We start from the raw sequence: 26,442 nt of genomic DNA, 5'->3' as shown, positions 1-26,442 counted from the left end.
GGATATTTAGTTCCCAGCTGTGGTCGTCCAGCCATGACTCAGTGATCGCCACAAAGGTCACCTCCCTAGAGATTTACTCAGGCTCTCATCCTGAAACACAAGCTACCCTGATACCCACTATCTTCTCAACCCCCTAAGTCCTTATCAACCATCTTGTGTCCTGGGTCACTTGTCTTTCAGTTTCTAGTCCTTTGATCTAATTTTATTCTGGTCTCCGGGTCTCTGTTCCCTCATCCAGGGTCTGTCTGGCCCCTCTATCTCTGCTGTCTGGTCTGGTCCACGGACCCAGACTTTATCTGGGCCCTCTGGCTCTTTGGCCTCTGGTTCATAGTCCCAGGCTTGTTCTTTTTGCTGATTATCTATTTACTGCTTAGAAATTCCCTCATCCCAGATTTATTCTGGTGCCTGGGTCTCTGGTCCCTGGTCTAAGCTCTGCTAGCCCAGGTGTTTCTGGGTCTATTGGCTGTATGCCAAGACTGGTGTCACAGATACATGAGGCCATTGTCAGCTCTAATGGGGTATCTGACATCGTGAGCTAAATGTGGTCAGCAGATTGTGAGCCCATCTGTTGTGGACGTGACGTCATTGGAATAGCAGTAAACAAGTCAGGGCACAAGTTAAAGAAAGTTAAATTTTATTTCCATCTTTTAAAGGAGAAGAAATTATAACAGAAACTGTTTCTGGGATCTTACAGGAAGTGAAGCAGCCTGAGAAACATTTAAGAATGCCACAGCAAGGGAGAGAAAAACTCCAAGGGTCTGGGGGTTTTGTTGAGGGAACAGAGACCCGGAGACCAGAATAAAATTAGATCAAAGGACTAGAAACTGAAAGACAAGAGACCCAGGACACAAGATGGTTGATAAGGACTTGAGCATTTTTTTTAAACAGGAAAGTTTGCAGTCGCTGTGATAATAGTGCAATACACAAGGATTTAAGCGCAATCCTTACACTGAGATTTTAACTGCAGAATTAAATGGCACGTTTAAGATTCCTTGAGAAATCAGATTTTGAAGTAAATTTTCTTCCACTTGTTCAGGCACACGCAGGTCAATCTTTAAATAAAAGCAGTTGATGCTGTGATAATTACACCAAATAAAGTGTGGTAGCTAAATATCTGAATGAAGATGTTATTTATAATAATTTTACTGTTTAGAAAAAATAAATTAAGTACTCTGCAGAGCATAAAGACGTATCAAACAATGAACAGCCGGAAGAACTCTATGGGTCTGGCAGAAATGGGCTGAGTTTTTTGTTTCACGTTTTTCATATAATTATGACTTTCAAAGTTACTGCAAATGTTTATTATTTTTAATTTCTTTTGACAAGACTTTATTAGAATATTATCCTTCTACATCATGTCAATGTTTATTTTATTAATCTGGCGGGCATTGATTACATGAGAATGCCATTCATTATACATATGGATTTAGAAAACCTCCAATGTATCAACACTCAGCTTCAAAATACTATCTGCACATATGGTATAATCAAAATATTAGATATATGTTTCTTGACTTCTAAGTTTCCCCTTTGATTTTTTAAAAAATATTTTGCACTATGAGTCACATCAATAACAACATCCACAAATGATCATCAACAATAGTGACATTTTTCCTTTTCCCCCACTTCCTCTCTCCCCTTCCCCACCCTCATCAAAAATCAATAAATGATAAAACACTTAAAACAAAGAAATAATCCTAAAAAAGAAAAAGTCGTATCATCTACTTTCACATATTTAAATCTTATTGTGCTCATAATTATGTTATTTTACGAGATGGAGATTTGTGGTTGGGATTCTCCGACGTATTCTATGTACGGTTCCCAAATTTGTTCAAATAATGTACACTTGTCTTTCAGATTCTATGTATTTTTTTTCTAATGGAATAGACTTGCTTATTTCTGTATACCATTGTTGTATTTTAAGGCTTTTTTCCAGTTTCCAGGTTGTCATAATACATTTTTTGGCTACTGCTCACGCTATCATAATAAATTTTATTTGGGCTTTGTCTAATTTTAGTCTTAATTTTTTGTCTTTTATATTATTTAACAGAATTTTTTTTGGATCTTTTGGTATATTATTTTTTGTGATTTTGTTTAATATTAGGTTTAGATCTTCCCAGAAAGTTTTTACTTTTGAGCATGTCGAAATTGCATGTAATGTTGATCCAACCTCATTTGCAACGAAAACATCCATCCGAAGCTGTTGGGTACCATTCTTTTAATTTCCGAGAAGTAATATATAATCTGTGTAGCCAGTTATATTGAATCATACATAATCTACTATTTATAATGTTCCTCATTGTTCCTGTACATAACTTCTCCCATGTTTCGTTCTTTATCTCTGTTTAAATCTTTTTCCCACCTTTGTTTTGGTTTATACTTTATTTCATCTTCTTCTTTGTATTGTAATTTGATGGACATGTTTGTAATAAATGTTTTAATTATCATTGTGTCTGTGATTAAATATTCATATTTGCTACTTTCTGATAATCTCAAGCTATTTCCCAATATATCTTTTAGATAATTTTTCAACCAGCAATATGTAAACATTGTACTTCGTGTTTCCCCTTTGTTGATTGTCAATAATTAAAGAGGAAATAGCTAAGCATTTAGGAAAGTTATATAAACAAACCTAATCAACTCACAAGGTAAATTATGTATGACAAATTTGTAAAGCCATTTGTCAAGTTGCAATGAATAAATTAATTTTAATTAATGAATTAAATTAAATTAAAAAAGTATTAGCATGGATTGAAAATTTTGTGAATGTTGGAAACAAAGTGTTAGAGGATGTAATTAGTAAAGTACCTCAGGGTTCTTGTCCCTATTTTGTTTACTATTTACATCAATGACCTGGAGAAAGGAACAAAATATAAAATATAACCTGCTGAGCTCCTCCAACATTTTGTGTGTGTTTTTATTCCAACCACATGTCTAAAGAATTTTGTGATTTACTTCCAAGTTCTGATTAAAAACACACAAAATGTTGGAGAAGCTCTGTGGTGATATAAATATACTGCTGTGTATGAGTGGCTGGCCCATCCACTGATAACTTGCTCCCTAGTGACTCCTCCCCTTGTGACCTGACCTCCTTTCCCACCCTCCATTCGAGTATGTGGAGTCAGACCAGCTACAATCTAAAGTGTAATAAAGCCTATCGTTTCCCATTCTCAGTCTTTGGTGTAATTGATAGAGCGTATCAAGCTCAGCGGGTCAAATAGTGTCCTTTATATAGCAAAAAGGTATATTCACCTTTGCTACATAAAGGGCTCTGTTTGACCTGCTGAGGTCCTCCAACATTTTGTGTGTGTTTTTATTCCAAAGAATTTTGTGATTTATTTCCAAGTTCTGATAATACCGTACAGAAAAATGGTGAAAGAGTACAAAGTGATGCGGACAGGGGTGGATAGGAAATAGATGGATTGAGCAAAAAAATTGACATGTGAAGTCATGCACTTTCATGAGAGGAATCAAAAAGCAGATTATTATCAAAATGAAGAGAGCCTGCAAATGAGTGAAAGGAAGGGTAATCTCTGTCTTCTAGTCCATAACTCATGAAAACTCCAAGTTAAGGAGTTGAAAATGGAGATGCTTTATTATAGTTGTGCAGGATGTTGATAAAACCACCCTGGAATAAAGCCTACAGTTTTTGTCCCCTTACTAAAAAATGATGTAGTAGCATTGGAGACAGTTCAAAGGATATGTACATGGGTAATTCCTGGAGTAGGAGGGTTGTCCTATTGAGATTGGTCAGACAATTTGGGTCTGTATTCCTTCGAGTTTGGGAGAATGAGGGGTGACCTCATTCAAACATAGAATCATAAAATTTTCCATCTTAACCCTGATGCCTATCCATATGAAGTGAAACACGAAAGTCTGCAAATGTTGTGATAGCAATAAAAGCACAAAGATGCTGGAGGAATTCAGCTGGCCCTGCAGCGCCAATAGGAAGTAAAGATACATGACCAACATTTTTGGCTTGAGCCTATTTTCAAGATATCAGTAAAAAGCAGGCAGGCCCCTGAATAAAAATACTGGGGAGAGAAGGGAAGAAAGGGCAGGGGGAGGAGCACAGGCCATCAGACAAAGGTGATAACTGGACAGATAGGAGAACAGGAGAAGGTGAGAATTGATTGTGGGGGTGGGGAAGGAGACAGAGGGAAAAGGAAAGAGAGAGAGGGAGATCTAAAGGAAAGAAGTAGGTATGGGGGAGTGGCAGGCGAATGGAAACCAGAGTCCATGTTAATGCCATCAGGTTGGAGAGTGCCCAGAAAGAATATGAGGTGTTGTTCCTCCAATTTGTGAATGGTCTCAGTCTGGCAGTGCTTGAGGACAGTCATGTCAGCATGGGAATGGGACAGGGAACTGAAATGGGTTGTCACTGGGAAATCCCATATTGCAGTGGACAGAGCCAAGGTGCTGAATGAAGTGACCTCCCAGTCTGTGCCCAGTCTCTCTAATTTAGAAAAGACCACAAAAGGAGCACTGGATGAAGTAGATGAGCCCTGCAAATTGATAAGTGAAGTGTTGCTTCAATTGGAAGGACTGCTTGGGGGTCCGTATCTACACAATCACATTGTCCTACATCAGGCCATTATGGCTTTCTAAATACCAGTCCAAACATCCATTGTAATTGTATCTCCGTCCAGCACCTCCACTGGCAGCTTGTTCCAGATAAACACCACTCTGAGTGTGTAAAACTTGTTTGATTCGGAGCTCATTTAAGTGTGGGCCTTATCCACTGCTCTAATGCAAACTCCTTCAGCAGAAATCATTATCTTGTATCTAAAATTCTTGGGCAATTTTTGTATCTTAAGAGATCAAAGTCAGCATACTGTTGTAATTCTTCCCACTGCCGCACAAACCCCATTAAGAGATGGGCTACATCAGTGGTTCTCAACCTTTTTCTTTCCACTCACATTTCACTTTAAGTAGTCCCTATGCCATCGCTGCTCTGTGATTAGTAAGGGATTACTTAAGGTGGTATGTGGGTGGAAAGAAAAAGTTTGAAAATCACTATTTTAATAGTATCTAATTGACTCGTTACATACACGGTTTCATAACTCCAAAGGAAATGGGCCAATGACAATTTTTCTTAATCAAAATAATTCAGTAACAATTGGCTCCAGAGCAGTGATTCTCAACCTTCCCACTCACATACCATCTTAAGCAATCCCTTACTAATCACAGAGCACAGATGGCATAGGGATAACTTCAAGTGATATGTGAGTGTTCTGACCATCGGTTGAGGATGGAGATCTTGTCGCTGAGGAGGACTTTGCCGTCTGAGCTGCGCAGCGGGCTTTGGACTTGGGGTGAGGGGCCGTACACAGCCTTTAGAGCCTCGTAGAAACCCCTGAAGTCGCCAATGTCCGCGCTGAGCTGGGTTCGTTTGGCGAGGCTAGTCCACCACTCATTCAGTGCCAACCGCTCAGTCCAAGATTCCGCCCTACTCCAGCTCCCTCAACAGCCCCTAAGGCTAGAGCTGGATGAGGTTCCCACCCTGGATGAGACATATAAGGCAATCGAACAACTGAAAAGTGGCAAAGCAGCAGGTATGGATGGAATCCCCCCAGAAGTCTGGAAGGCTGGCGGCAAAACTCTGCATGCCAAACTGCATGAGTTTTTCAAGCTTTGTTGGGACCAAGGTAAACTGCCTCAGGATCTTCGTGATGCCACCATCATCACCCTGTACAAAAACAAAGGCGAGAAATCAGTCTGCTCAAACTACAGGGGAATCACGTTGCTCTCCATTGCAGGCAAAATCTTCGCTAGGATTCTACTAAATAGAATAATACCTAGTGTCGCCGAGAATATTCACCCAGAATCACAGTGCGGCTTTCGCGCAAACAGAGGAACTACTGACATGGTCTTTGCCCTCAGACAGCTCCAAGAAAAATGCAGAGAACAAAACAAAGGACTCTACATCACCTTTGTTGACCTCACCAAAGCCTTCGACACCGTGAGCAGGAAAGGGCTTTGGCAAATACTAGAACGCATCGGATGTCCCCCAAAGTTCCTCAACATGATTATCCAACTGCACGAAAACCAACAAGGTCGGGTCAGATACAGCAATGAGCTCTCTGAACCCTTCTCCATTAACAATGGCGTGAAGCAAGGCTGTGTTCTGGCACCAACCCTCTTTTCAATCTTCTTCAGCATGATGCTGAACCAAGCCATGAAAGACCCCAACAATGAAGACGCTGTTTACATCCGGTACCGCACGGATGGCAGTCTCTTCAATTTGAGGCGCCTGCAAGCTCACACCAAGACACAAGAGAAACTTGTCCGTGAACTACTCTTTGCAGACGATGCCGCTTTAGTTGCCCATTCAGAGCCAGCTCTTCAGCGCTTGACGTCCTGCTTTGCGGAAACTGCCAAAATGTTTGGCCTGGAAGTCAGCCTGAAGAAAACTGAGGTCCTCCATCAGCCAGCTCCCCACCATGATTACCAGCCCCCCCACATCTCCATCGGGCACACAAAACTCAAAACGGTCAACCAGTTTACCTATCTCGGCTGCACCATTTCATCAGATGCAAGGATCGACAATGAGATAGACAACAGACTCGCCAAGGCAAATAGCGCCTTTGGAAGACTACACAAAAGAGTCTGGAAAAACAACCAACTGAAAAACCTCACAAAGGTTAGCGTATACAGAGCCGTTGTCATACCCACACTCCTGTTCAGCTCCGAATCATGGGTCCTCTACCGGCACCACCTACGGCTCCTAGAACGCTTCCACCAGCGTTGTCTCCGCTCCATCCTCAACATCCATTGGAGCGCTTACATCCCTAACGTCGAAGTACTCGAGATGGCAGAGGTCGACAGCATCGAGTCCACGCTGCTGAAGATCCAGCTGCGCTGGATGGGTCACGTCTCCAGAATGGAGGACCATCGCCCTCCCAAGATCGTGTTATATGGCGAGCTCTCCACTGGCCACCGTGACAGAGGTGCACCAAAGAAAAGGTACAAGGACTGCCTAAAGAAATCTCTTGGTGCCTGCCACATTGACCACCGCCAGTGGGCTGATAACGCCTCAAACCGTGCATCTTGGCGCCTCACAGTTTGGCGGGCAGCAACCTCCTTTGAAGAAGACCGCAGAGCCCACCTCACTGACAAAAGGCAAAGGAGGAAAAACCCAACACCCAACCCCAACCAACCAATTTTCCCCTGCAACCGCTGCAATCGTGTCTGCCTGTCCCGCATCGGACTTGTCAGCCACAAACGAGCCTGCAGCTGACGTGGACTTTTTTACCCCCTCCATAAATCTTCGTCCGCGAAGCCAAGCCAAAGAAGATGTGAGTGGAAAGAAAAAGGTTGAGAACCACTAGGGTACACAAACATAGATGAGGAATCAAACCAAGAAATAGTATAATTTTTGGTAGTGAAGCAATTCATGAAAATATTAATGGGACAGGAATTTGCAGCTGTGGTGGCCCGCAATTGCAGAGATCGGGCCAGCACATCACGCGGCAGCAGACATGGACAGAGATTGCTAAAACAACTCCCAGGACAACAAACCGGTGGGGGTTGTAGCTGGGGCAGCATCAGACCAACAGCCCTAAAATGGCGTTGGTCAAGCTGCCCAGCTAACTCAGCAGAAACAGGCTACGGAAGAATGGCATTCTGGACAGTTCGACCTGGCGTGGAGGCTCAGTTCCAGATTCAAGGCATCACAGCAGAGACCACCCGGTACTACCATGTGGTCAGCGCTCTGGATCCACAGACTGCAAACAGAGAGGCCAACTTTATCCACAGGCCACCATCAGAAGGCACTTACACTGCTTTCAAAGAGCTATTAACCATGACGTTCGGACTCTTGTGGCGAGAGCGAGGAGCATGTTTGCTCCACCTGGATGGGCTTGGAGACAGATACCCGTCGGCACTCAACAACGAGATGCTGGCCCTCCTGAGAGATGAGCAACCCGGCATCATGTTCAAGCAGGAGTTCCTGGAACAGATGCCTGAAAACATCCAAGTGCTCCTGGCGGATGTGGATTTCACCGATCCCCGGAAAGTCGCAGCACGGACAGACATTCTGTGGAAACAGAAACAGAAGTGCTCAGCTACCATGGAGCTCGTAAAAAAAGACCCGCAATCAGATCAGAGCAGTCCCAAAGCAAGGAACAACAGACGAGAGGCAGGAGCGAGTCCAGCGACAGATGGTGCTTCTACCACCGGAAATGGGGCATCGAGGCTCTCCGATGCCAGTCCCCCTGCGAGTTCCAGGGAAACGACAAGGCCAGCCATCGCTGATGGCCACGATGGCTGGCCACCAGGAGAGCCTCCTGTATGTCTGGGAATGCCTGTCCGGCAGACGCTTCCTGGTGGATACAGGAGCAGAGGTCAGCGTGATACCCCTGACAGGGTTGAACACTAGGCGCAGGCTAGCGTGGCCCACATTGAAGCTGCCAACAACAGGAGTATTTGGACCTATAACACCAGTAGGGTTGAGCTGCAGTTCAGGGGCAGTCACTTCTCATGGGAATTCAGGCAGGCCACAGTGGAACAACCACTCCTCGGAGTGGATTTCCTGTGACCCCACAGCTTCCTAGTGGGCCTTAAGGTTAAGCGACTTGTCCACACCGAGACCTTTCAGACTATCGCACTGAGGGGCACTAGGTTTCCGGCAATGCACCTGGACTCTGTCCACAGCCTGCAAAGATCACATGTTCCCAAGCAAGCTGTTGTCTATACGTTGTTGCCTCCTGCAAAAAGCATTCTGCAAAAGTCCTGCAAATATTCTGAGTTTTAAAATGTGTGTGTGCAAACTGCTCTAACTATTCCTCCCAAACCACCTCTAAATTCTCTGTCACATTAGCCATCTATCACTTCCGGTACTTCCTTGAGGGAAGGGCTTTCACAGCTTTCATGGATCACAAACCATTGATTTTCGCCCTGGCTAAAATCTCCGATCCCTGGTCAGCCCACCAACAGAAACACTTGCCTTACGTCTCGGAGTACATTACCAACGTTCAGCACATCTCGGGCAAAGACAATGTGGTCGCGGACGCCTTGTCAAGACACAGCATCCACCCTCTGGTCAATGGTCTGAACTTCGCAGCACTGGGAGAGGCACAGCAGCAGGATGATGAGATCCCACAGTACAGGACCGCTGTCACATGCCTTTGGCTTCAGGACGTTCCAGTCGGCACAGGTACTACCACCCTCCTGTGCGACGAGGTCACTGGGCAGTTTCGACCTTTTGTCCCAACGGTATGGTGGCGAAGAGCGTTTGACTCCATCCACAGGCTGACACACCCATCCATCAGGACTACGGTCTGGCTGGTCGCCAGCAAGTACATGTGGCATGGATTGCAGAAACAAGTCTGGGGGTGGGCCAAGGCGTGTACACAGTGCCAAACAATCAAAGTGCAATGACACACCAAGGTTCCCCCACAGCCTTTCGAGCCAACGGAACGCAGGTTTGACCACATTCAAGTGGACATAGTGAGACCCTTGCCAGTCTCTCAGGGTTTCTGCTACTTGTTCATAGTGGTCAACCGCTTCACCTGGTGGCCAGAAGCAATCCCCCTGGCCGACACATCCACCAGGTCCTGTGCCAAAGCACTTCTCTCATCCTGGATTGCAAGATTCAGACTGCCACAGCACATCACTTCTGACCGAGGCGCACAGTTCATCTTCAGTTTGTGGACTGACATTGCCAACCTGGACGGCATACCACCTGCAAGCCAGTGGCATGGTGGAGCGTTTCCACAGGCACCTCAAGATCACCCTCATGACCAGACTCAAGGGCCCCAACTGGGTGGATGAGCTACCATGGGCACTACTGGGCATCTGAACAACACCTGCTGAACTCATCAACGGAGCCCCACTCACGGTTCTTGGGGATTTTGTTTCACAGGCCAGAGGACAGCAGGAGGAGACAACCATCTTCCTGGACAGGCTGCGCGAAAAGGTTAGTAACCTGGCTCCGATCCCACCCTCCAGACACGGACAAACCAAGTCCATCATCCCCAAAGAACTAAAGGACTGTGAGTACGTGTTTGTATGCAGTGGACTCCACCGTTCACCACTGCAGAAGCCATACGAAGGTACCTTTCAAGTCATCTGGAATAACGGAGCCACCTTCGAGCTGGACATCGGTGGTAAATCAAAGGTCTTCACTACAGATAGACTCAAGCCTGCCCACATTGACCCCCAGAACCCATGGAGACACCAACACCTCGACGCAGAGGCAGACCACAAAAGACTTTGGGACGATACCTACAGACACTATAGACTGTAGCGCCGGTTCTGGGGTGGGGGGGTCATGTGGTGGCCCGCAATTGTGGAGATCGGGCTGGCAAATTGCGCGGCAGCAAACGTGGACAGAGATCGCTAAAGCGACTCCCAGTGGTAGAAGCTGGGGCAGCATCAGACCAACAACCTTAAAATGGCATTGATCAAGCTGCCCAGCTAACTCAGCAGAAACAGGCTGGGGAAGAAGGGTATTCATATGCATAAATGTCCCCACTCGCTATTGTTATAGTCAATCAGCAAAAACAGCGGGAATTTGAACAGTATAAAAGCAGCCTTTCCAGACCTAATAAAGATGTGAGCTTAACCTGTCACACTGTGTGTGTGTTTCTTTGTGGCGGTAGGCTACACAGCAAATTTAACAATACCAAAAAGTTGTCTGCCACGTGTAGGCACTTTCTATTAATAATCAGTGCAGGATTATTATTGGAATGGTTAACAAGTGCAATCAAAATGTTTCATATTGGATGATTTTTCAAATAACATCCTTACGATTTTGAAATTTCAATAGATTCGGATTTAACATGGAAAGTGGGCTGTGTATTAAGGGAGGGGTAAATGACAACTTTTTGAAGATGTAACAGTTGTGAAATGCACTGCGGTTGTCAAAAAAGGCGAGGCCTCATAATTCAAGAAAAACAATTTCAAGTTGGTGGGGTAGGGCAAGTCTGTACTTGTATACTGTGTTTAAATGGAGGGCATTCCATTCATTTATGTACACTCTTTATTGGACCTACCCATCTATGAAGAAGGATATTACAAATGCTGAAAGTGCTTGGCTTGATGTTGTTGCCACCACCCTGCATTTCTTTCTTGTACATATAATATTGAACAATCAATATTACTCTCGACCAGTGGCATACACATTCACAGCGACGAAGTGTTTTGAAAGGCTGGCGTTGAAGCATATGAGCTCCTGTTTGACCGGTGACATGGATCCATTCCAATTTGTCTACTGTAGCAACAGCTTTTCAGAGTATACCATCTCACTGGCTCTACTGAAAGACCTGGAACACCTTAACAGCAAAGATGCATACATCAGGATGCTCTTTATCAACTATGCCATCATGCCTCAAAACTGATCAGCAAACTCCAAGACCTGGGCCTCAATACCCTACTATGTAATGGGATCCTGGATTTCCTCTCACCTCCAGACAACAATCAGTGAGGATTGGTAAGAACGGGTAAAACACAGGATTCTATTGACACTGTGGTTAAGTGAAAAAAACACACAAATGCTGGAGAAACTCAGCAGGTCAAACAGTGCCTTAATGTTGCAAAGATAAAGTTGCATCACCAACGTTTCGGACTTGAGCCCTTCATCAGGGAGTGGGGGAGCATGAGAGATGTCTGAACAAAAGGGGGAAGGGGGGATGGTGAGGGTGGGAGATGATAGGTAGGGGGGGTGAGGGCCACAGGAATGGGGGGAGGAGTCTAGGCTAGGTGGAGAGAAAGGAAGTGGGAACTGGAATGACTAGTTAAATGGGGAGGGGGGGGCAGGAGGGAGAAAGGCAGGCTGATTAGTGGAATGCAGTGAATGCAATGTTCATGCCCTGGGTTGGAGAGTGCCCAGACACTACCCCAACCTGACCACCCCCAGATTGGAGGAACAACACGTCATTTTTCGTCTGGGCACTCTCCAGCTGCAGGGCATGAATATTGCGTTCACTGCATTCCATTAATCAGCCTGCCTTTCTCCCCCCTGCCCCCCCCCATTGAACTAGTCATTCCAATTCCCACTTCCTTTCTCTCCTCCTAGCCTAGACTCTTCCCCCCCCCATTCCTGTGATCCTCACCCCCCCTACCTATCATCTCCCACCCTCACCATCCCCCCCCCACCTTTTGTCCGGGCATCTCTAATGCTTCCTCACACCTTGATGAAGGGCTCAAGCCCGAATTGATGGTGATGTATCTTTACCTTTGCTACATAAAGGCACTGTTTGACCTGCTGAGTTTCTCCAGCATTTGTGTGTTTTTTCAGGATTGGTAAGAATATCTCCTCCACAATCTCCATCAGTACCAGCTCAACACATTACATCTATGTGGCTCGGTACATCAACACCATTAACAAATTTGCTGACAATACCATGGAAGTGAGTTATATAAAAAGGGGCAATGAGTCAGCACACTCACGAGTAGGAATATTGAAAGCTTGGCTGAATGGTGCACCAATAATCACCTCACACGAAATGTCACAAAACCAAGGAGCTGATTACTATCGAATTGAAGAAGGGAAAACCAGAAGTGTACGATCCAGTTATCATTGTGGGATCAGAGATAGAGAAGGTGAGCAAATTTAAGTTCTTGGGAGACACTATGTTGGACAATCTTTCCTGGACCCAACACTAATGGCATCTTGAAGAAAGCATGTCAGTGCCTCAACTTCCTTAGGAGTTTATGGAGGATATTGATATTGGAAATCAAGGCAAATTTCTACAGATGTGTGGTGGAAACTGTGTAGACTGATGCATCATAGTTTGGCTTGGGGTCGTCAATACCCCTAAGCAGAAAACCCTGCAAAAGGTAGTGGACACATCCCAGGTGATCACAGACAAAATCCAGAGATTTTTCTTCTAAGTAACATAAGTAGTAAGGAATTAGGCCTCAAATTGGATAAAGCACAAAAAAGATTTATGATAGTCTTAGCAGTAGCAAAAAAATGTATAATGTCAACTTGGAAAATGGAAGAGAGCCTGAGAATACTGCAATGGTACATGGAAATGAATAAATGTATTCTATTGGAAAAAATAACATATAATTTAAAAAATAAAGTCATATTATTTGAACAAATTTGGGAACCATACATAGAACATAGCAGAGAGCGCTTGCCTCGGACCTCCACCCCCTAAAATGATAAGAAGACGAAATGACTTGATCCTGTATGTAAAAGTAGATGACACATTTTTCTTGTTTATGTTTCATTGTGTGATGACATTGTTTAATGGTTTTATTGTATTGTATATGTTAAATATTTAATGGTTTTGGAGGGGGATGGGTAGGGGGGAAAAAAGGGAAAAAATGCCTCTGTGTATATTTAATGAGAAACGTTTGTATATATTTTGGTTGATATGGTTCACAGAGCGAAAAATTAAAAAAATATTAAAAAAACAAACTCAATTAGAGATTTATTTAAAGTCTCTTACTTTTGCACTTTATTTTTTTCTCTCTCTGTATTGCATAACTTGTTTACATCTCCTTCTTTACATGTATATATACCTTCTTGTGTACAGTTTTTGCACTACTAGTAAATGGCAATTCTGCCTCGCCTGGAGGAAAAAGAATCACAGGGTTGTATGTGATGTCATGTATGTGCACTGACAATAAATCTGAATTTCATTTCAATGCAGTCTTTGCTCTTCTCTGAATCAATATTATTTACTGACACAAGTTAATCAGAGAGGGATACAGCATAAAACCAGCCCTTCAGTTCATCCACCATCCCATCTTGCTCCAATATTTCATCTGTGTTTGGGAACATCCGACCTTGAAAAAACTCCTTCAAGCATCGTCACTACAAGATGCAATGGAGTGTGATTCTCCAAGCAAAGCAACATTTCCCACTTCACTGAAACTGTCAATAGCAATGAGAGCTGAATGCAAGTCCAACCTGGTCAATTCATGCTGCATTATATTGTGTTTTCACATGACAACCAATTTTTTTTGAAATCTCAGTTCCAAAACAATGTTGGAATGACAAAATAGTCTGGATATTCATGTCATTTCAAATACAAATATTGGTTGGGTAACCAGAAGAACTTCAAAGACTTCCTTTGACACAGAATTGCTTCACCGTTATCTTTAACATTAGCACTTCAGTTTAAAAATGGCATCTCTCTTTCAGTAAGCTTAAGACTTTGAATTCAAAAGTAGAGACTGAGCCCACAACCATCTTCTAAGTAAACGAAGCTGATTCTGCAGCATTGCCATCGACATGTGCAAAGTTTGCAGCTGTCAATTTATCTTGGCATCTCCAAACATCCGTGAATATACCTGATATCTGGAACAATAGCTGTTCTGTCACCTTACATTATCAATGATTTATATTCTGAAGTCAGATCCTGGTCAATGTTTTTCCTGTGCTAATATTCCTATCATCATGTAATAATGCCCTGCCCCCACAACACACACACAAACACAAATTTGCTGATTATGATGAATTTATGGATGAGGAATGAAACTTGTGAACTGTGTGAAACAAAATAAAAGCAGGTAGATCTGATGCCAGGTCCAAGGATTCTGTGTCTCACCAACACATCCATTTTTATTGGCAGTTAGCAACATTTTTGTTGCCAAGGCAAAGCAAATTTTGGGTAAATCTTGGTTGATAAAGCCAACTTTATCCATGATTTTAATGTTCACTCCTTTTCTTTACTGTAAAATTGCTTGCACCTATTCTCTTTTCAGCATTCTAACTGAACCACAAGATGCGCAATTCACACTCAAAAGATGTGTACGTTTCTGAACTTGAACCTTCTACTGTTCTGGTACTGACGGGTTCTCCATGAAAGAAGCCCATGAAGACCCTGCTTGTGCTGGGAACAATTCAAGCACTTGGCTGAGGGGCAGGAGAGAGCAGAGTGCACGCCGGAGTCTCTCTGACCATGCAGCTCCTCTCCTCGGGCAACTTTTCTCCACATACACCTCACCACCATTCAGGGCTCCAAACAATCCTTCCAAGTGAAGCAACATTTCACTTGTGAATCTGCAGGGATCATCCACTGCATCTGATGCTCCTGTTGTGGTCTCCTCTACATTGGAGAGACTGAACGCAGACTGGGAGATCATTTAGTGGAGCACCTCAGTTCTGTCCATCGCAATAGTGTGGATCTCCCATTGGCCACCCATTTCAATTCCCCGTCCCATTCCCTTGCTGACTTGTCTATCCATGGTCTCATGAATTGCCAGACTGGGACCACCCACAAATTGGAAAAACACCACCTCATCTTCCGACTGGGCACCCTCCAACCGGATGGCATTAATATCAACTTCTCTGGCTTTTGTAAAACCTCATCTCACTTCTTTCTCCTTCACCTACCCCCTGCCCTGTCTCTCTCCCTTTTCTGTCTCCTTTCACATAGACTGTGGTAAACCAATATTATGCTATGATTGGCTCCTAGCAGGTTGACATACCTCCTGAGACCAATCCTATCCATAGCTCCTTACATGCTCCCCATTCCACTCTACCTCGATCAGTCAATGAGGTTAATGGCTGTTCTAGTCTATAGTTAATAAAAGGCTGTTAGTTTCACAACTCCACTCTTCTGTGATTATTGATGGTGCATCAATTTTATTATATATTTTTCAAAAAGAAGCATGGAACAGTACCTGAAACCTGAGAAGTTCAACATCAACCCTCGATCGCTGGACACCCCAAACACGTTTGAACTCTGGCTATGTTGTTTTGAAGACTTCCTGGCGGCGGCTGGAGACGTTATCACCACAAATGCTAACCAACTGTGATTACTCTTCTTGCAGGTTGGGCCCCAATTATTCTTGATGATCAGTGACACCAACCCATACCCGGCGGCTATGGAGATCTTGAAGACTCAGTATCATAAGGAGGTAAATGAGGACTTTGCTAGGCACCTCCTGGGCACCAGAAAGCAGCAACCCAAAAAATCAAGTGCCGAGTAACTGCGGGCCCTCCAGAGCTTACACAAAATGTGTGCCTGTAAGGCAGTGACAGCTATCTGAATGCTAAGGACTTCATCTGGGACGCTTACATGGCCTGTATCCACTCTGGGTACAAAAGGTACTTGATCTACAGAAGGTGGTTGAGCTGACAGAAACACTGGAGGAGGGCCTCCAAAATTCAGATGAGTACTCGGCTGCCATTTGTGGGTGCTGCTATTCTAGGATGGGGAATCATCCCGCGCCATGAGCGACTGGTCACCCACACTGTCCCACTCCTCTAGTGGCCTGACCTCGGACACCATTGCGGGTGATCTCCCCAATTGCTACTTCTGAGGGCATGGTAAGCACCCGAGGAAATGCTGCCCTGCCAAGGATGCAGTATATGCTAGGTGCAGGAGAAAGGGACATTATGCCAAAGTTTTGTAGTCCAAACCAGCTGCGAAACCTAGCAGGGCTGTGTGCGGACAGTCACCACTCTAGACAGCGTGATCGGTGCCAACTCCTCTACAAACCAGCAATGCCTTGTGCGAGTCATGGGGGCTGCCATTTTGGATGGCACAGCAAACGCCATCTTCCCAGGCATATGACACCAGGAGGGAACAGCAAGGGCGAGGGTGGTTATCTTGGAGTCGATGGCAGCCATTTCTGGATTGTGAGCACCCATCAGACTCAGATGAATTTAAACTGGCCTCCATCATCCTGAACCAAGAGGCACCACATGAACTTGCCAGGTCCATGATGGATGTCCAGGTAAACAGATGCATTACCAACTGCTTATTTGATAATGGGACCACAGAAAGTTTTATCCACCCCGATACTGCTAAGTACCTATCTCTTAAGGTACGGCCTACATAACAAAAGATATCACTGCGTCCAATTCACACAAAGCGGCCATCTGTGGGTCCTGCATTGGAGTCATAGTTTACAAACATTTCAGACTATTTGTCATGCCAAAATTCTGTGCCCCCTTTCTACTAGGCCTGGACTTCCAGTGCCAACTACAGAAAATGATATTGCAATTTGATGGGGCCCATCCACCCTTATTGTTTGCCACAAACAATTCATGGACGGCCCACCGCATGCAATCTGTGGCCTCTTGACCCTCAAAGGCCAACCCCCCTCACTGTTCACCAATCTCACCCCCGACTGGAAGCCAGTGGCCACCAGGAGTAGATGGTACTGTGCGGCAGACAGGCATTCATTAAGTTGGAGGATCAGCGCTTGTTGGGCGAGGGCATCATCGAGGCCCAGGTGGTTGTGGTAAAGAATGGGAAAAATAGGATGGTCATAGTCTACAGCCAGACCATCAACCGGTACACACAGCTTGATGCATACCTCCTTTCCCGCATATCCAATATGGTGAACCAGATTGTACCATATTCTTACATGATGGACCTGAAGTCAGAGTATCACCAGCTCCCAATCGACCCAGAGGACAGCCACTATACCATATTCGAGGTGGATGGTTGCCTCTACCATCTCCTCTGAGTCCCTTTCGGAGTCACAAAGGGGATCTCCGTTTCCCAGTGGGAGATGGACCACATGTTGGACCACTTTCCCATACCTAGATAATGTAACCACAAAATCACAATGCAAATCTCCAAAAGTTCCTCTGGGCAGCAAAATGCCTGAACCTTACTTATAATGAGGACAATTGAGTGTTCCGGACACCACGACTACCCATCCTTGGCTGCATGGTCGAGAACAGCGTCATTGGCCCCAACCCTGACCGCATGCACCCGTTTCTGGAGTTACTTCTCCCATATACCCTCAAAGCACTGAAGAGATGCCTTAGGTTCTTCTCATATTAAGCTCAACGGGTCCCCAACTATGCGGACAAGATTCGCCCATTGGTTAGTCATCTCATGTCCCCTGCTGTCAGAGGCACAAGCTGCATTTGACCACATCAAAGATGACATCGTCAAGGCAATCATGCATGCCACACGAGTCCACACCTTTCGAATTGGAGAGCAATGCATCCGACTTTCCCCTGGCCGCCACACAACCAAGCTGGCGGACCCATCACCTTCTTCTCACGCACTCTCCAAGGCTCTGAAATTCGCCACCCCTCCGTCAAGGAGGCCCAGGCCACCGTGGAGGCTGTACGCCACTGGAGGCACTACCTCGCCAGAAAACGATTCACTCTCCTCACGGACCAGTGAGCGGTCGCATTCATGTTTAATAACAAGCAAAGCGGCAAAATCAAGAGCGATAAGCGGATTGGGAGGGATTTTGCAGGGCTGTTGCTACACATCCCACCCCCTTTTGCCCTGAGAAGACAGAGCGCTGCTCTGGGGTAGCGAAAAGGACAGCCATCACCTTTTCCGTCCCCCGAATAAAAGGTAATTTTGCTTTTTTTAAAAAAGAAGCTTGAGCAGGCGATAACGTGGCTTTTGTCCATAAAACCCCTTCAGTGTCCTATGGATGCTGAAAGACCGGGGGAGTCCTCCAGCATTTTAATGTGTTTTTAATACAATCACAGCGTCTGCAAACTTCCGTGTTTCACTCCGACTAATATTAAACACGATTTAGACCGAGGCCTTTTTTCAACATGCTCTAAACAAAGTAAAGCGCTTTGATTCGTGGTGACGACGGCCGGAGTGGAAGTGCAAACCGTGCGCACCACAGTATCGCCTCCTCCCGCGGCGGGGCCGTGACGTCACCGCCCACCGCAGCCACTCGCGCCCCGGCTCGACCGTTCGGGCTGCAAAGTCTCGCGAGATGTCGGGGGAGGCTGGCCGGGGCTGAGCTTGTCATCTGCCGCTCCGCTCGCAGAGGGTTTAAGCGGCGTCGGGGACGGGGTGGTGCCGGGTTCTTCTCGCTGACCTGAGGGGGCGGAAGATCAGTGGGGGATCGCAGGACGCCAAGGTCACCGGGGAAAGTCGTGCACGTGAAGGCGGCAGGGGCTCCCACTCTCCCACACCCCCCCCCCCCCCAACCAGCTCCCCGCGTTGCTGCCGAAGCCGCTGGCCGGCACTGCGGGAAAAGTCTCTCCGGTCCTTGCTTGGCGCAGGGCACGGGAGGAAGAAGGGGTAGTCGAGCCTTGGAATTAGAGGTGCCCAGCTTGCAGGGTCCTAAAAGGGAGAGAGCAGCCCCGAGACCCAGATAGAGAGAGAGAGAGCACCCAGCGCCCGTCCTTATGGCTTCAACTCCAACCTGCACCAGATTCACGGATGAATACCAGCTCTTCGAAGAACTTGGAAAGTACGACGGCAAATCTGTCTGATTTATGTGTGTTTCCAAATGAACGATATGGTTGGATTTTAGGCGTACTTAATTTGCGATGAGCGTGAGTGCTTGAGCAAGAGGTTTCCAACTGTTTCAATGAAATGCAGCGTTTCATTCCGTCTGCTGCCATTAATTTCACTGGCAATGATTTGTGAGCGTAATTTAGTTCTGTCCCTTTTTCCAAATATGATTTGGTGGGAGAATATTCGTTCTTAACGTCAAAGCACAATGCTGGAGGAACGGAGCAGGTCAGTGCATTTAATATAGCAAAGATGAAGAGACATAACCGACGTTTCGAACTTGAACCCTTCAAGATATGAACGAAATGTGGGAGGCGCGAGTTTCTCCAGCATTGTATTTTTACTTCAATCACTGCGACTTTTCTGTTTTCCTTTATAAATATCAAACTGTTTTCTGATTTATGCATTGGGCACCTTGAAACTATCTGCTCTTGGGACATCACGATCGTTTTCCAGTGCGTTTAATTATTTCCGCTTTTGTTGGCTTACTGCTTCACTGAAATAGTGTTATAAGTCGGGTGGGTGAAGCATTTTTGTCCATGAGATGTGTGAATATGCATGTCTTTGAATTGTTGCTTATAGGGGAGCATTTTCGGTGGTGAGGCGATGCATGAAAATATCGACTGGACAGGAGTATGCAGCCAAAATTATCAATACCAAAAAGTTGTCTGCCAGGGGTAGGTGCTTTCTATTAATAATCAGTGCAGGATTATTATTGGAATGGTTAACAAGTGCAATCAAAATGTTTCATATTGGATGATTTTTCAAATAGTACCTTATGATTTTGAAATTTCTTAACTTTCAGATTTAAGATGGAAAGTGGGTTGTGTATTGAGGGAGGGGCAAATTACTCTCTTTTGTTAAGATTTAACAGTTGCATTACAGATGTCAAAAAAGGTTAGGCCTCATCATTCAAGGACAAGCTGTAATTTGGTGGGGTACTCAAGTTAGTACTTGTACACTGTGTTTAATTGGAGAGCATTCCAATCATTTGTGAACACTCTTTATTGGACCTACCCATAAAAACTTAGTGGAATTTGCTCCACAATCATTGGGTAATGTCATTTTTATAAAACATTAAATGCAAAACATACTTTTAATCTGATCTGCAAATGTGAATATCGAAAACAATCTTCATTGCCAGTTAAAAATATGCAATCGAAAGTGTGTTCTATTTTCCTGCATTTTCTCTATCCCATCCCTCAGCTTTTTGGTGTCTTCTTCCTGCTAAGCTCACTGCAGACCTGGTTCTGCAGATTCTGTTGGTTCCAGCAGTTGCAACTGAAATAATTTACTGTATTTCAGTCCTTCCAGAGGCTTTTGGTCAAGGAAGCAGCACTCAGTCTTTCTGTCAATCAGAGGAGCTTTTCAGTTGTTCAGAAGGCAAATAACAAACCATAGTGCTTGAACCAGGACCTCAGACATTTGTAGAAAATATCAGACTTGTGTTTTTGAGAACTTTGGAGATAAAGTACATTGTAATGTTTGTTCAATTCACAATGTGGATCTTGACAACATGATAGCTGTTTCAAAGCAGTTAAGGCTTAAGCACTCAACTTGGGAGTTATAATCACTAACTAGTGTACTTGTTTCACAAGATGTGATCTGGCTTTCCTCTTTGTGCTGAGCTATTCTGAAAGATCCTTTTGGTATCAAGCTCACTAAAGATGTAGCAATATTGAACTGTAATATCACTAACCATAAGGAAAATCTAGTTGACTTTTGTGGCATGCTGTGAATTTCATATTTTATCTTGTTCAATATTTGTTTGATTCAAAAGGCACAAAGTTTATTACATTGCCTAATGGAAAGGCAGGAAGTTAATTGTTCCATTCTTGCATTCCTCTGCTTCTGTCTTAGTACACCTTCCCTGCGAGCCTTTAACATATAGCTTCTAAATTTTCTTTTGCTCCAAACATCAAGTGTATTGATCAGAATTGAAGGGTTTTGATATTGAAACCTGTGATTAATTTGAGACACAGGTTTTGACAAAAAAAAAGTCCAGAATACTTAATCTTGTACACATTCAAGAATGTGGAAAATGAAATGTGGATATTTGCTGAATTAATCTAGAAGCATAGAATATTACATTTCAGTACAGGTCCTTTGACCCACAATGTTGTGTCAACCAGTATAAACCTACACCACAATTCAATCTTTCCCTAGCTCACAACCACAACCTCTATTTATTGTACATTTATATCCATACTGACCAAGTTTGAGTTTGTTGACAATATTTAAATGATGTTTGAGCAAATTGTTCATTTCTAAAACCGGAGAAATATATTTCTGAAGTAGATATTCAAATTGTTAATATTGCTGAAACTGGAATTAAAAATTCATAACTTGTTTTCAAAATGTTAAGTCAACTGAAATATTTGCTTTGAAAATATTGTGCCACATTATTTACTGAGTGTACATGAAACAAAAACAGTTTATTGTTCATAGTATGTTACATTTTTAATTGTTTGTGCTAAATGGTAGTTATGATTTCTTGTTGAAAGTGATAATCAAGTTTGCCAATTATAACTATAATTTCAGCATTAAGGGTACACGGAGTTCTTGGGCTTTTTTGTGTCCCGCTCTGGGCTCTTTAAAATGGCAAATGTAGTTCTCTGCTCCCTGAATTCTGAAACCAGTTTATCGTGAATTTAGAGTTTTCATTGAGGTCCTCCACTGCATGTGGTACTCCCATTGTGGTCCTCTCTACATCGGAGAGACTGATGCAGACTAAGAGATCACTCCCTTCTCTCTGTCCACTGAAATAGGGATCTACTAGTGACAATCTTTTACAATTCATTGCCCCATTCCCTTGCCGGCATGTCTGTCCATGGTCCCGTATACTGCCAGACTGAAACAAAATTGGAGGAACAACACTTTATTCCACTTGGATACCCTATAACCATATGGAATTAACATCATTTTCTATGGTTTCTATTAGTGTTCCCTCCCTGTCTCTCTTTCTTCCAAATATACATTCACAGAGCCACCCACCTTCCCCTATTAATTCTTTGCATTCCTGTCCTCCTATCCACGTCCAATTGTCTCCTTTTACCTGTTGGTTTATGCTCCTCCCCCAGCTATTTTATTCAGCTGCCTGCTTCCTTTTTGCTCATATTTTGATGAAGGACTCAGGGCCAAAATGTTTCTTGTTTAACTCATTTGGACACCGAGTCCTGCTGAATTTTTCTGGCATTTTTGTGTTTTTTTACTATACAGGTACACGATCCTTTATCCAGAAAGCTCCAATATCCAGCAAGTGGGGACCGGCAGCCAGGGGGACTGCCGGGTGCCCGAGGGACCGGAAGGCGGTTGGGGTGGGGGGGGGCGGCTGAGGGACCGGAAGGCGGTTGGGGGAGGCGGCCGAGGGAACGGAAGGCGGTTGGGGAGGCGGCCGAGGGACCGGAAGGCGGTTGGGGAGGCGGCCGAGGGACCGGAAGGCGGTTGGGGAGGCGGCCGAGGGACCGGAAGGCGGTTGGGGAGGCGGCCGAGGGACCGGAAGGCGGTTGGGGGAGCCGGCCGAGGGACTGGAAGGCGGTTGGGGGAGGCGGACGAGGGACCGGAAGGCGGTTGGGGGAGGCGTCCGAGGGACCGGGAGGCGGTTGGGGGAGGCGTCCGAGGGACCGGGAGGCGGTTGGGGGAGGCGGCCGAGGGACCGGGAGGCGGTTGGGGGAGGCGGCCGAGGGACCGGGAGGCGGTTGGGGGAGGCGGCCGAGGGACCGGGAGGCGGTTGGGGGAGGCGGCCGAGGGACCGGGAGGCGGTTGGGGGAGGCGGCCGAGGGACCGGGAGGCGGTTGGGGGAGGCGGCCGAGGGACCGGGAGGCGGTTGGGGGAGGCGGCCGAGGGACCGGGAGGCGGTTGGGGGAGGCGGCCGAGGGACCGGGAGGCGGTTGGGGGAGGCGGCCGAGGGACCGGGAGGCGGTTGGGGGAGGCGGCCGAGGGACCGGGAGGCGGTTGGGGGAGGCGGCCGAGGGACCGGGAGGCGGTTGGGGGAGGCGGCCGAGGGACCGGGAGGCGGTTGGGGGAGGCGGCCGAGGGACCGGGAGGCGGTTGGGGGAGGCGGCCGAGGGACCGGGAGGCGGTTGGGGGAGGCGGCCGAGGGACCGGGAGGCGGTTGGGGGAGGCGGCCGAGGGACCGGGAGGCGGTTGGGGTGGGGGGGGGCGGCCGAGGGACCGGGAGGCGGTTGGGGTGGGGGGGGGCGGCCGAGGGACCGGGAGGCGGTTGGGGTGGGGGGGGGCGGCCGAGGGACCGGGAGGCGGTTGGGGTGGGGGGGGGCGGCCGAGGGACCGGGAGGCGGTTGGGGTGGGGGGGGGCGGCCGAGGGACCGGGAGGCGGTTGGGGTGGGGGGGGGCGGCCGAGGGACCGGGAGGCGGTTGGGGTGGGGGGGGGCGGCCGAGGGACCGGGAGGCGGTTGGGGTGGGGGGGGGCGGCCGAGGGACCGGGAGGCGGTTGGGGTGGGGGGGGGCGGCCGAGGGACCGGGAGGCGGTTGGGGTGGGGGGGGGCGGCCGAGGGACCGGGAGGCGGTTGGGGTGGGGGGGGGCGGCCGAGGGACCGGGAGGCGGTTGGGGTGGGGGGGGGCGGCCGAGGGACCGGGAGGCGGTTGGGGTGGGGGGGGGGCGGCCGAGGGACCGGGAGGCGGTTGGGGTGGGGGGGGGGCGGCCGAGGGACCGGGAGGCGGTTGGGGTGGGGGGGGGGCGGCCGAGGGACCGGGAGGCGGTTGGGGTGGGGGGGGGCGGCCGAGGGACCGGGAGGCGGTTGGGGTGGGGGGGGGCGGCCGAGGGACCGGGAGGCGGTTGGGGTGGGGGGGGGCGGCCGAGGGACCGGGAGGCGGTTGGGGTGGGGGGGGGCGGCCGAGGGACCGGGAGGCGGTTGGGGTGGGGGGGGGGCGGCCGAGGGACCGGGAGGCGGTTGGGGTGGGGGGGGGCGGCCGAGGGACCGGGAGGCGGTTGGGGTGGGGGGGGGCGGCCGAGGGACCGGGAGGCGGTTGGGGTGGGGGGGGGCGGCCGAGGGACCGGGAGGCGGTTGGGGTGGGGGGGGGCGGCCGAGGGACCGGGAGGCGGTTGGGGTGGGGGGGGGCGGCCGAGGGACCGGGAGGCGGTTGGGGTGGGGGGGGGCGGCCGAGGGACCGGGAGGCGGTTGGGGTGGGGGGGGGGCGGCCGAGGGACCGGGAGGCGGTTGGGGTGGGGGGGGGCGGCCGAGGGACCGGGAGGCGGTTGGGTGGGGGGAGGCGGCCGAGGGACCGGGAGGCGGTTGGGGGAGGCGGCCGAGGGACCGGGAGGCGGTTGGGGGAGGCGGCCGAGGGACCGGGAGGCGGTTGGGGGAGGCGGCCGAGGGACCGGGAGGCGGTTGGGGGAGGCGGCCGAGGGACCGGGAGGCGGTTGGGGGAGGCGGCCGAGGGACCGGGAGGCGGTTGGGGGAGGCGGCCGAGGGACCGGGAGGCGGTTGGGGGAGGCGGCCGAGGGACCGGGAGGCGGTTGGGGGAGGCGGCCGAGGGACCGGGAGGCGGTTGGGGGAGGCGGCCGAGGGACCGGGAGGCGGTTGGGGGAGGCGGCCGAGGGACCGGGAGGCGGTTGGGGGAGGCGGCCGAGGGACCGGGAGGCGGTTGGGGGAGGCGGCCGAGGGACCGGGAGGCGGTTGGGGGAGGCGGCCGAGGGACCGGGAGGCGGTTGGGGGAGGCGGCCGAGGGACCGGGAGGCGGTTGGGGGAGGCGGCCGAGGGACCGGGAGGCGGTTGGGGGAGGCGGCCGAGGGACCGGGAGGCGGTTGGGGTGGGGGGGGGCGGCCGAGGGACCGGGAGGCGGTTGGGGTGGGGGGGGGCGGCCGAGGGACCGGGAGGCGGTTGGGGTGGGGGGGGGCGGCCGAGGGACCGGGAGGCGGTTGGGGTGGGGGGGGGCGGCCGAGGGACCGGGAGGCGGTTGGGGTGGGGGGGGGCGGCCGAGGGACCGGGAGGCGGTTGGGGTGGGGGGGGGCGGCCGAGGGACCGGGAGGCGGTTGGGGTGGGGGGGGGCGGCCGAGGGACCGGGAGGCGGTTGGGGTGGGGGGGGGGCGGCCGAGGGACCGGGAGGCGGTTGGGGTGGGGGGGGGGCGGCCGAGGGACCGGGAGGCGGTTGGGGTGGGGGGGGGCGGCCGAGGGACCGGGAGGCGGTTGGGGTGGGGGGGGGCGGCCGAGGGACCGGGAGGCGGTTGGGGTGGGGGGGGGCGGCCGAGGGACCGGGAGGCGGTTGGGGTGGGGGGGGGCGGCCGAGGGACCGGGAGGCGGTTGGGGTGGGGGGGGGCGGCCGAGGGACCGGGAGGCGGTTGGGGTGGGGGGGGGCGGCCGAGGGACCGGGAGGCGGTTGGGGTGGGGGGGGGGCGGCCGAGGGACCGGGAGGCGGTTGGGGTGGGGGGGGGCGGCCGAGGGACCGGGAGGCGGTTGGGGTGGGGGGGGGCGGCCGAGGGACCGGGAGGCGGTTGGGGTGGGGGGGGGCGGCCGAGGGACCGGGAGGCGGTTGGGGTGGGGGGGGGCGGCCGAGGGACCGGGAGGCGGTTGGGGTGGGGGGGGGCGGCCGAGGGACCGGGAGGCGGTTGGGGTGGGGGGGGGCGGCCGAGGGACCGGGAGGCGGTTGGGGTGGGGGGGGGCGGCCGAGGGACCGGGAGGCGGTTGGGGTGGGGGGGGGCGGCCGAGGGACCGGGAGGCGGTTGGGGTGGGGGGGGGCGGCCGAGGGACCGGGAGGCGGTTGGGGGGAGGCGGCCGAGGGACCGGGAGGCGGTTGGGGGAGGCGGCCGAGGGACCGGGAGGCGGTTGGGGGAGGCGGCCGAGGGACCGGGAGGCGGTTGGGGGAGGCGGCCGAGGGACCGGGAGGCGGTTGGGGGAGGCGGCCGAGGGACCGGGAGGCGGTTGGGGGAGGCGGCCGAGGGACCGGGAGGCGGTTGGGGGAGGCGGCCGAGGGACCGGGAGGCGGTTGGGGGAGGCGGCCGAGGGACCGGGAGGCGGTTGGGGGAGGCGGCCGAGGGACCGGGAGGCGGTTGGGGGAGGCGGCCGAGGGACCGGGAGGCGGTTGGGGGAGGCGGCCGAGGGACCGGGAGGCGGTTGGGGGAGGCGGCCGAGGGACCGGGAGGCGGTTGGGGGAGGCGGCCGAGGGACCGGGAGGCGGTTGGGGGAGGCGGCCGAGGGACCGGGAGGCGGTTGGGGGAGGCGGCCGAGGGACCGGGAGGCGGTTGGGGGAGGCGGCCGAGGGACCGGGAGGCGGTTGGGGGAGGCGGCCGAGGGACCGGGAGGCGGTTGGGGGAGGCGGCCGAGGGACCGGGAGGCGGTTGGGG

The 26,442-nt window shown here is 50.1% G+C and overlaps 1 protein-coding gene across 15 annotated transcripts in view; it reads left to right on the top strand.

Moving 5' to 3' along the window:
* The window catches only part of LOC138758107 (calcium/calmodulin-dependent protein kinase type II subunit delta), a 461,931-nt gene that overhangs the window by 25,306 nt on the left and 410,183 nt on the right, over nucleotides 1–26,442 (top strand). For 13 of the 15 annotated variants that reach the window (XM_069926551.1, XM_069926554.1, XM_069926549.1 and 10 more), the window contains exons 1-2: nucleotides 18,627–19,098; nucleotides 19,725–19,819. In XM_069926551.1, the coding sequence (XP_069782652.1) occupies nucleotides 19,034–19,098; nucleotides 19,725–19,819 (160 nt within the window). In that variant the 5' untranslated portion in view covers nucleotides 18,627–19,033. Of the gene's footprint in view, nucleotides 1–18,156; nucleotides 18,237–18,626; nucleotides 19,099–19,724; nucleotides 19,820–26,442 lie in introns of those variants that run through there. The other 2 variants (XM_069926558.1, XM_069926557.1) reach the window with 2 other exon arrangements.

The sequence above is a fragment of the Narcine bancroftii genome, chromosome 3 (genome assembly GCF_036971445.1).
Source record: "Narcine bancroftii isolate sNarBan1 chromosome 3, sNarBan1.hap1, whole genome shotgun sequence".
NCBI lineage: Eukaryota > Metazoa > Chordata > Chondrichthyes > Torpediniformes > Narcinidae > Narcine > Narcine bancroftii.
This window is presented reverse-complemented; position numbering and strand designations above follow the sequence as displayed.